The following is an 11,999-nucleotide window of genomic DNA, read 5'->3' as shown; positions in this document are numbered from 1 at the left end:
GAAAGGATATTGAGAGATGTTTTGGTGTTCTTCAACAACGATGACATTTTGTTAAAAATCCTTGTCGTCTATGGTCTTTAAAAAGAATGAAATGTGCTATGTATGCGTGCATCATAATGCATAACATGATCATCGAGGACGAGGGAAGAGCAATATGTCCAACTTTCATACCGGACCCGGATCCACCACGAACTCCAGCAAGTATGGAGCAAAGATTCGAAAACTCGGATTTCGTGTGGTCAAAAGAGATACATGACGCACTAAAGGGGGATTTGGTCAAACATATTTTGATGAATCGACGTTTGCCTGGTGAAAACGAGAATCAAAACGAAGGCAACAATGAAGACGTTGGCGACGACGAGGGCGAAGACGATGAAGACGAAAAGAGCGAAGACGACAACGACGAGTAGTTTTTTTTATTTTAATGTACAAGTTATTTAATAAAATATTATTATTATTTGATAATTCTTAATAAAAATTAACAAAACAACAAAAAAGTGTACAAGAGACTGACCGTCACGTGATGCATAATACATGGGGGTAAGTCCTCTGACTAGACGCCACATGAGGTATAATGCCTAAAATAAAACTTTATTACTACACATGACACATAATGCCTAAAATAAAGCTCTATTACAACACATGGTCTTACCTTTGAAAAAAAAGATGGCATTAAAATTCAATTGTGATAATTTGATTTCAAAATTATGGCAAGGATGTATTTGGATCAATAGTCAAAAAGTTTCAAAGAAATTTCCATTCAAATCTAGAAAAATTTAAGCTTTTCCTTAAGGATTATTTATTTCATAGTAAATTTCAGCTTTTATATGAAAACAAAGTTTTAAAATTTAGCATATTCAAATTTCAAATTCTAACTTTGATATCATTAAAACACCTAAATAAATGTTATGTGGGCCTTCACAATTCACATGAAAAGTAGCTACCCAACAAACACACAGATTCATTTAACATTAAAAAGGCTAAATTACAAGAAAAACCTAATGACATAAACTAATAACCCAACTTAGAGATAATTTTATGTTAGGTAATTCTTTCGAACAGACATGAAATTCCCAAATCCAGATCCATAACATCCTACCCACTTGTACATCATGCATCCGGACTTGTACACCACTCTAAACATAACAACAAACCTACACCGATTATTATTAAAACCTCAATTAGCTTCAACTCCAGCAAGCTCCGGCTGCACCTTACGCGGCCGCCCCCTGCCCCTGCCGCTCTTCGACGGTGGCGTTGGATTCGTTGCAACCTTGACCTTCTTCGGAGCCGAGGGAGCATTCGGGTCCTTCTTCGGCCGCCCCCGCCCTCTCTTAACCTCAGATCCAGGTTGCGCCGAAGCCGACGCCGACACCGGCGCCGCAGAGTCAGGTCCAGGGACCTGACTCTCCGAGGCCGGGTCCTTGGCCTTTGGAGGACGGCCACGCCCACGCTTAGCGGGCGTGACCGTATCCGGGCGTGAGTAGTTGTCGTTAATAACAACTAGCTCACCGCTCTCAACAAGTTTGTTGAGCTGATCTGTTAAGATATTATTATGCTCTTTGGGTAAACACCCACAAGTTGATTCGATGTAGTTTGAGATAGCTGAAGTGCTTGATCCTTCTTTGACTTTCAAAGCATCCACAGCTGCGAAAATCATCTGTACAACAAATATTTAAAATAGGTCAATTGATTTGGATTGAAACCCTAGAAGCCAAAGATGTGTTGAAATTATTACTACCTCTGAATATGGAGGAAGAGATGGTGGTCGGTTAAGTTCTTCTCCGGCCATTGAAGAGGTGAAAACAAAAGAAAAGTGATGTCAGCTAATAAGAAGAATCAAGGTGTTAAAAGTGAGTGCATGGTTGAGACCTTTTGGGGCTGATTTATGTTAATAATTTCTAGGTTGAAGAAACAAATCAACGGTTGAGGTTTAAGGTGGTGATGTGATCAACGGTGGTGGATATTTTGTGTAATGGGTCACGCGGATCGGTGACGTGGCGGATGGGTTTTCATGAAGTGTTTTTGTTGTATGAGTGAGTTTTAATACTTTTTTTATTCATTTGTTTTTTCTTCTCTATTTGAAGTTGGAGAGAGAGTGAAGAATCATTTAGTGGATATTTTTTTATTTATTTTATTAAACAATAATGTAGTGACTTTTTTTTTAATAATAGTTTTTGGTTTGAACGGCAAAAAGCTATATAATAATTTCAAAAGAGAAGACTAGCAAACTATAGCTTAAAATTTAAAATCATCCATAATTTTAAATTTACAATTAACTTTACACGCGTGCAAAGTGCAACTCAATATTTCAATTATACTACTCAGTTTAGTGTTTATATCATGTGGAAAATCATTTAGAACTGGATCTAGCGCTTTGGATTGTTTAACTCAACTAAACTTTTCATGGAATTATTAGTTTACGATTTGAATCAATTTGGGCGAAGATCTAGTAAGTGTATAAAGATTTGTTTGTCTAATTTTCTCGAGTTATTTAATAATGTTTTTAGTTGTCTTAATTATTTGTTTACTTCGTGATACGTTAAAGATAATTTGATAATTTGTATTAGCTTAATTCTTTTTAGATGAATGTAACATCTCCTTTTTTTAGTTATATTAGATAATGTTAATTATGATAGTTGCATTTATAAACATTGGTTTTTTTTTTTCATTAAAAGGTTAAATGAGACATGTTATGATAGTATAAGGTTGTTAACTCAATTAAACAAACTTGAGGTGTTTGATATGTTTTAACTTTTAATTTAAAGGAAACATAAAGGGGTAATATGAAACTATACTCGTGAATATCACACAAAGACGTGATTGCTCCGATGCAGCATTGAAGGCGGCATCGGGCAATGTTGCTAAACACGAGAAAGCTTGTTTGGAGAATCAACACATGTTTATCCCATTCGCCTTTGACACTTTTGGTTTCTTAGCTCCGGATGCCGTGAACCTTTTGAATAGGGTTCAGAAAGCTGTGTATAGTAACGTATCAGCCCATAAGAATCAAAACTTTGTTTTTAGTCGGATTGGGTTTGCTATCCAAAAGGGGGTTGCGTCGCAGCTTGTTGCCCGCTTACCTGCCACTTCATTGTAAATCGTTTGGATGTTTCTATGAAATATAAAAGGAAACAAAATTATATATAAAATATAAATATTTTTTTTAACAAAAAAAGAGAAGGAAAGAGCAATCATTGGTTATTTAAGAATAAAAAAGACTCAAGTGCAATTTGAAGTCTTGAATCAAGAAACAAGGATTATTTAATCATCTTCTTTAAAGCGTAAATTGGTGAGTGAATTGGTGTATCAAACTGAATGATTTTGTTGTTGGTGGTGAGTTATAATGATGATGTTCGAAATTTGACAGATCATAGGGTGTATTTTGATGTGTAAAACAATTACACTGGTTATAAACAAGCCATTTTTTTAGTATTTGATTATAATGAAGAAAAAAAAAACACAATTAATTGTTGTCTATATATAGATGTTATACATAATATAATATCATGCTCATGTTAGGCCTACCCGTGGCACACCCATATTATCAACCCATATAAAACCTAGACATACTATCAATCCATGTTTAGCCTACTCATGTCACATGCATATGCTTTGAAGCTCAATTTGTGTATATAATCATATGTGCTCGTAGGACCTTCTAATGCAAGACTCTTTTCTCCTAGCCGTTTACTTCCTATAATGTCAACTTTCATTGTTGATTCAACCGGTGTAATCGTATAACCCCAATATACTAAAAACATGGCCTATTCAGCTGTATATCATCATTATACCTTTATATACCATTTCAATAACACAAATGTTGTTATAATCAATTACAGATGCCATTGTAACGTTTACAATTCATCTTCACTCCTATAGATAAAATCTCTAAGAAAGGTAAAGACGTTGCATTTAGTCACCAATTACTATGCACAAAAATAAAATTAACAAAAAAACAAAAACAAATCAAATATCTGTCCTCTTGGCAACAATTTTGTTTATCCAAAGTTCAAACCATTATTTTCGACTAAGAATTTGCACTTAAACTCCTACTTTATATATCTCCTTTCGAATCTTTTCTAGAACATACTTATGGTCCAAGCGGAATGGATGCTTCCGCTTTGTCATTAATACCCTCGATATCAAAGACATAAAGCGGTTTGTTTTCCTTATAATCGTTAATTCCTTCCAAACTCATTTTCCTAGCATGATCCTGGTTTAAATCATTCGTCAATGTCATTAATGACTCATCAAGCTCCTTAAACTCATATAGAAGCCACCGTTTCTCAATCTCAAACTCTACAACAGGTTCATCATGTGACCTTACTCTCTTAGAATCTAAAACCTTAATGTCGACTAAGGATTTCTCGGATATGCAACATGAATCATTTGGGCAATTTTGTATCATTTTCGACTTCGTTTTTCCTTCGTAATATGAAACTTTCTCTTTGTACGTTTCAAGCTCGTTCTCAAGCTCAATATTATCCTTCTCTAGCTTCATAACAAGTTCATTTAAGAGCTGAAAAACTTCGTGATCATACTCCGCTTGCTCATCCATCATTCTTTGATTTTGAATTGATTCAAGCTGAATTGCAACCTTTTCTTCTTGAAGTCTGGTTATCATAACCATTGCTTGATTTGCAGCTACTGCAGAAGCCTTGCGTTCTTCATCTAGTTTTATGTATAAACCACGTACTACAAGTCTTTCAGTTTTTAGTTCTGCCATTAAACTATCAGTGGTGACAAATCTATCTTTTTTGTCTTCATCATCTCGACATGATGCTTGCAAGAGCCTGACTTCTGTATAGCGCATACCATTAGTATTGGATAAAATGATTGAAACTTGTGATTAAGTATAGCAAATCAAAACAAGTAGATTGCAAATCATTAACAAAGTCTATGTAAATTATGGAAAATAATCAAAAGCCACTCATTAGTTAAACAAATAGTCGTGACTTTTTCTTTTTAACAACAAAATATCTCATTTGATTATTATTTTTTTAAAGACGATGAAGAATATTGGGCACAAGCCGCACCAAGGCACTTGTTAAGCACCAGCTGATTGAAGAATTATAAATGTCAAGGCTATTTTGTCAAAATCATCAGCCAAGACGATCAATTTTACTCTTTTAGTGACTTTCCGTTTTTATAATCTTTCGGTCATGACTTTACTTATTTTATACTAGTTGGTCTAGAAATGAAGTATGCAATCTTTACCTTGATTTTCATGTTCATCACCATTCACACTTGAACTTCTGCTACAATTAACTAGTTGATGAATCAGTCCACTCAAGAGGGATCATCTGGTCAAAAACTTGCAAGTGTGGACTCTTATTCCCAACAGGAAGATCCATGAATTCCGCCACTCCATTTTCTTCAAATTTTGATTCGATCTTTGACGCATTGCTGAATGATCTATCAACAGACATTGCCTCAAAGTTAATGCTAAAACACGAGCACCTTCTGCCATTCTCAGTTGCCAACTTTTGATTGTCAAGGCAATGATAATGATTCAAAAACTCAGTTGCATGTGCTTCACAAATAAGGTTTTGATATGGGCTTACGTTGGCGTTCGGGTCAAACAAATGATCAATTGTGGTACACCAAACACATGGGGGTTTAAGAGTGTAATAAGTAGCAAATTTTCGGAATGAGATATGAGAAGATAGAGTTGAAAAGAAGCATTATGATTAGGATCCATTCGAGTAGTGCATAGGATAGCATAAGGATTGTTTTGTGGGTGGCAGCCATTGATGTTCTTGAGAATGATTTGAAAGATATAAAGAATAGGGAAAAGAAAAAGGAGGAGACATAGTTGATCAAATTAGGGGAGTTATGATCATTATGATGGCCATGGTCATTATTATTATGATTCCCACACACCAATTTTTGTCTACTCGATCCCTAATGAAAGTAATTTTGAGTTAAGACTTTTTTTTTTCCCGAAAGGTATGCTTTATAAAAACCGCCCCACAAAAAGAGCAAAACAAACACAAACGAAACTACAACATAATTGCAAGAAATTGTAGTTAAGACTTGTTTAATCTTAAGAGTTTTATAGGATACTTGCTTTTTTGATAGTTTGTTAACTTCGTTTAATAAATAACACGACTAGAAATTGAGTATGGGCCCATGACACATAAATATCATCAACAGAGATGTACTCAGTCACACCCTACAAACATATGTCGACACATATTCCCTCGCTCAACCTGCTACAGCTATGGCCTATCGGAAGATAGTATGTGACTATGTGTTGGTGGTTGGAGGCTGAAGAAAGTCGACTCTTCGGGTTCAAGAACACTCACAATTTCCATTATAACATCACCAGTGAACCCGTTACCTTCAACACTAAAAGATCTCATGTTACTCATCATGATTCATAGGCATGTATTTTATCATCCATTAAATTATCCAATTTAGTTCATGCCCACCACATTCACGTTGGATAATTATGATGCTAAGACATAGGATCGTTGATTGTTTAAAGGTATGGTATGGTAGTTAACCTTTATAAGATTTTGAGGCCTATAATGTGTTTTATGTTTTGCTTTAGATCTAAACATCTAACCACTACAATGTTCCTCTGAAAATGACGTGCACTAAATGAAAATCACACATATATATTACATGAAAGTTTAAATTTACTATAATCATAACATAAATTAACACAATACATTTTGATAGCAATTTAATTTGATATCATAGTTTAGCTTAGCACAAAACATCTAATAGCTAGCCACCTAGCCAACAATTCTTGGATAACACTTTGACTAAAATGCCCCTTGGTTATCCACACGTACGCTTCAATTTATTCGAACTCAAAATCACATAAATTGATGGAAGAAACAATGAGATCCTTGGGTTAATAGAACAGTCAATTAAACCCCTCTGATCTTTTAGATATATAAAATTCAAGGACACTTGGGTTTGCCTTCTTGTGTCTTCCAGTTGTTGTAGCAAGAACACTTCTGTTTGTTGCCATAAACACCTGGTGGGACGCACAAGCATTTGGCACAACACTTTTGGCAAAAGAACATGCATGGCTTCTTGTGCGATGTTGCCGAGCACCTATATGTGCATCGCGGTTTGCATTCTGCATAAATGAAAATTCAATATCAGTTCAATGTATATGATTTGATCAATGTTTGCACTCTCATCTTGCATGCAACAAGCGTTTAAGTTGACTCAAATTGAATATGACTACATGAACATATCTATGATGAATATAGACTTTATAAACTTATGATGAATATTGTAGAAATTCCATAACTGAGGGACGAAGCCTGTTTTTCCCCTGTAGAATAAAAACAACAAATTAGTTTCCCTATTCAAATAATTTAGGCATGGCATATTTTGAGTTCTATATCTAAAAAGCTAGCTAATAATTTTTTGGTTCCAACTTGATTCATTTATTATTTATGTACTTTTGTTATATCTATTCATTTCATATATGCTATTATAGTTTCAGCATAACTTCATATATGCAACACTTTTAAATGTAACGATATTTATAGTATCTAACATTTAATGTGTATTTATATAGTTAATAATATATTTTATGGAGTATACAATTATAGTTATCATACTTGTTTAATTAAATAGCTGGCAAGCCTAGTTTCATCTCAATGCATGAAGCTCGAGCTCAAACGCTTAAAAGTTAGGCTCTTTTTAAGCTTTAAGTGAGGTGATTTTGAGTAGCCAACAGTACGCTTAGATGGTTTACACTCTTCCTAAATATGTATACAAATATGACAATGTATTTATTTTCTTCATGAACTAATTAATTCCATATTATGTTGTGGAAGATTAAACTTACCTCAGCCACTTCCGCTAACGCAAACAACAAAATCAACGACATGACCAAAAGTAAAGGCATGCATGATCGTCTTCCTCCCGCCATTCTCCCTCTTGACAACAAAATCAAGATCTAATGACTGAGAGAGAATTGAAATGAATTGTGAAGAAAACTTGTAGTATGAATGGCTATTTATAGGAAGCAAAGGATATTAATTTCCATGGAAAATGTTAAGTACGTGTTTGTAGCTCAGATTCACACATAGTAGATCGTGTATGTGTGTGTGGATGCGGAGGTTAAGCCGTGAAAAAGGGATGCAGCCATTAAACCAGACCATTCTCCAGATCGTGAAAACCAATGCAAATTAAATTCATCGGATAAAATGCCGGGTTTCATGTAATTTTAATGTTTTTACAACGTGACTCTAATTATTTTGTCTCCCTTGATGTTCTTGTCATGTGTATATTTGCATGGGATATGAAATTAAAAAAGAGAAGATATTAAGATAACAAGGTGAAGTTGGTTATAATCACATGTAACAGTTGAGGTTCTCAACTTTTTACGGGAGCCCATAACGAATTTAGTGCTTTACTTGCAAGTCATGTGATTATTATTATTTAAATTAAACTTTAACGTACCGACGTACCGGTAGCTTTTCCGAAATAAGTTGCATATTTGTGACACAACTTGTCAAAAGAGTAACAATGTAACAAGGAAGTCTACTCTAGTTGATAAGATATTGTAAAGATACCTCTTTTATAATTTATACAACCTGGAAGTGGAGTACAAACGAACTATGTAACTAACTTGGGATCAACCACTTGAGCTACCAAACTATACAATCTAAAACCTTAACATGAGTAAACGCGTCAAGTCACGCAATCAATGTTCATATTAGGTTTCCGCTTATGCTTAAAAAACATTAATATTCTTTTCAATCGTATAAATATCCTTACATCTTTTAATCACCATTTTGTACATTTATGTTCAATAATCAAATTATTATTTATACCAGGTTGAATTATCTATAAAATTTATAACTTATTGTAGAAACAAATACTCTGTTTGAAAATTTACAATATTTATATTATTCAATGCATTTAATATTTTAAATGAATTAAAATGTTACACATAGCATCCAAGTCATTAAAAAAGTTAAAATATATGAGCTTAAAAGTCAAACCCTTCAACAAGGGCAGTGAGCTTCAACCCTATCATTTCCGACGATGTGTCATGGAGTTATTTCTTTAACTAACGTGCGGCCTTAAAATTTTGTCTAAGTAACCCTTGATGGTTAGATTTGTAGTGTTTTGGCAACGGAGTCTTTAGCAAAGTGTGTTGCCTTGCAATGTTGCAAATAATGGTGTTTGTGTTTGAACAAGAGTGTAATACTTGTAATACTTGAACACAAGTATACAAGTAAGAGTTTATATTACTAGAAAGATAGGTTATAAGTGATTTGATTACAAGACCTTGGGTGATTGCCAAAATACTCCTAACATCACCTATTTATACTAGTTAGGGCTGATCTAGAGCCTTCCTAATCTAGACCATTCTATACATAATATGTTAGACCTTTCTTAGAAAATATCCGGCAATCATGATCATTGTGAGCTGGTATAGAAGCTTCATTTGATAGTCATTTTGGGGCTGAAATGTGCAACTCTAGAACCATCTTTTGGGCAGCTTCTAGCAGCTTCCGTATGACAGATTTGTGCGGCCATTCTAGGCTGTTCCAAGTCAGTTGCGGGATGTTCTAGGCTGTCCCAAACAGCCCAAAACTGAAACGAGATGTCTCTTGAACGCACCGAAATGTTTCAGAAATGCGATGAAAATTTAACGGTGCGTTGTAAGAATAAATATATGGATATATATATATATATATATATATATATTTATGAATGGCCTACATGATCATTTATATTATAATAAGATCAAAGTTAATTAATTATACGTTATTATTAGATTAGCTAGGTAATTGTTGATGGACCAAATTACCCTTTCTTTCTAATCAAGGGTTTCCCCTTGGGTGTATATAAATATATGGAGAGACTAATTAACATAATTGAACATAACCTAAACCTCACAAATAAATTTGTGACCCTCTCTCCCTCTATATTATTCGGTTTCTCAAGAACCCTAATCCATATCACTAATATACATCCTAAAGGGGAACCCGACCAAGCTGACTGTCATGACGTCTGGATCGTTCTCATCAGTCGTGGCCTCTCTCTCTGCTGTGACAGGTATGTTTTAGTTGTAGGTTTATCATAATATTCATGTTCTCTATTATATACATGAAGAACTGATCAACATGTGGTATCAGAGAGCGATATTGATTAATCAGTTCTTCATGTCTTCCATTAACTCAGGATCTAAACCGGAAGACATGGACAAAAACCTGATAAACCCTAACAATTTTCGGTTTTATTAATTCATTTTATTTATTTATTGTTCTGATTAAAATCCGAAAATAAACAAACCCTAAAAAGTTTTCGGTTTTAAAAATCGTATCTGATATAAACTTACAGTTTTTCGAAATCTGGTAAATTAAATGATTATTCGTGTTTATAACAGTTTTCAAAAAACCGGTATAATCTGGTTCAATATATGGATTGTTATAATGTTTTACTAAATTTTTTGATTAAGATATAGACCAAGATATTTTGAATTCTGTAAACTTAATAAAGGAATTACTTTGAAAATAATCAAATCTTGGATAAACAAACAATCCCTAAGAATTCAGATCAAACATTATTAACTGTTCAAATCAAACATTATTAACTGTTCATAAACTTATAGGCGTATGTGTTTACGGATAAAACATTTTTCGGAGAACACTGAGTTTCCGAAAACACTAAAACCAGAAATCGCATCAAACCAGAAAACTAAATTTCCCGAGACTAAATTTTTTTTCGTGAATAGTACACTAATATTTTGTTTGCTATTAACTGTACCAATGTTTTGTAAATTCTTAAAATTCATATTGATTACTTTTACAAAACATATGAAAAGCTTAACTTGAATGAATGATGATGTACACTTTTGCCCAAAGGTGATGTGATACATCTAACATATCATTCAAGTCTAAATACAAGATGTGTTAGTTTAGCTTAAACATGATTTAAATGTATCACTTCTGCCGAAAGGTGATGCGATACATCTATATCAAAGCAAAACTAACTCGTGCATGATTAAAATGGTTGTTTCACTTCTACCCAAAGGTGATGTGTTACAATTGTTTTGCATATATACTTAAGTAAAATTTAATTCTGCCCAAAGGTGATTTATCTTTTATTTAAGTAGATTTTATTAATTAAATTAGTCTATTATTTTGATGTTAATAATAGATATTTATTATCACAGCTTCATAATTTAAATGGTTCTTATCTATGCCTGCATTAGTTTAAATTGCCCCTAGTTCACTCTAAGTTTTTTCTAGTTTAGTATCTTAACATTCTCATGTAAATTCCAATAATAGCTCCGAATGGTGGAATCACATCATTAACTGGAGATAACTTTGCTGCATGGAAGGACTCTCTTATGCTTAATCTCGCCTTCCTGGATTTCGACTTTGCTCTAAACGAGGATGAACCTCCAGCACTAACCACTGAAAGCACTCATGCTCAGCATTTATTGTTCGAAAAATGGAAGAGATGTAACCGCATGTCTCTAATGCTTGTGAAAAACTCCATTAGCATGCCCATAAGAGGATCCATTCCAGACTCTGAAAATGCTATAACCTATATGGCTTATGTGGAGGAACAATTAAAAGGAGCGTCTAAGGCGCATGCTAGTACTCTTATTCTCAAGCTGGTGACTACTAAGTATGATGGAAGGAGTGGCATTCGTGGGCACATTATGATGATGAACGACATGGCCCATAAGCTGAAGGGATTAGACATGGAGATCAGTGATGGTTTTCTGGTGCACTTCATCATGTTCTCTCTTCCAGCTGCCTATGAAGCTTTCAAGATCAATTACAACACCCAGAAGGACAAATGGACTATGAGTGAGCTGATTGCTATGTGCGTGCAAGAGGAAGAGCGTATGAATATGGACAAACCTGAAGTTGCTTACCTTGCCACCAGTTCCAAGAAGAGGAAGACCACTAATCCAAGAAAGGAGTTTGCTAAAGTTCTGAAGACTAATACAGGTGCCTCAACCAGCTCTCAGAACTCCACTGGAAAGCCTTTCT

General features: G+C 34.2%; 1 protein-coding gene across 1 annotated transcript; it reads right to left on the bottom strand.

The window, feature by feature from the left end:
* Positions 1 to 914: 914 nt before the first annotated feature.
* On the bottom strand, positions 915 to 1,857 carry LOC143557666 (HMG-Y-related protein A-like). The gene is made up of 2 exons (XM_077046685.1): positions 1,742 to 1,857; positions 915 to 1,660 (listed from the first exon to the last, which is right to left on the bottom strand). The coding sequence occupies exons 1-2, from the start codon at positions 1,790 to 1,792 to the stop codon at positions 1,178 to 1,180; spliced, it is 534 nt and encodes a 177-aa protein (XP_076902800.1). The 5' UTR covers positions 1,793 to 1,857; the 3' UTR covers positions 915 to 1,177.
* Positions 1,858 to 11,999: the final 10,142 nt, after the last annotated feature.

The sequence above is a fragment of the Bidens hawaiensis genome, unplaced genomic scaffold (genome assembly GCF_021521415.1).
Source record: "Bidens hawaiensis isolate Kalapana, Puna unplaced genomic scaffold, B.hawaiensis_p1.1 tig00019080_1, whole genome shotgun sequence".
Classification (NCBI taxonomy): Eukaryota; Viridiplantae; Streptophyta; class Magnoliopsida; order Asterales; family Asteraceae; genus Bidens; species Bidens hawaiensis.
This window is presented reverse-complemented; position numbering and strand designations above follow the sequence as displayed.

Bases quoted from the DNA above. Each gene is read 5' to 3' on its own strand.
- LOC143557666 (XM_077046685.1), bottom strand. From the start codon at position 1,792: ATGGCCGGAGAAGAACTTAACCGACCACCATCTCTTCCTCCATATTCA. The intron at 1,661-1,741 runs GTAGTAATAATT...TTTGTTGTACAG, and splicing joins CTCTTCCTCCATATTCAGAG to ATGATTTTCGCAGCTGTGGA.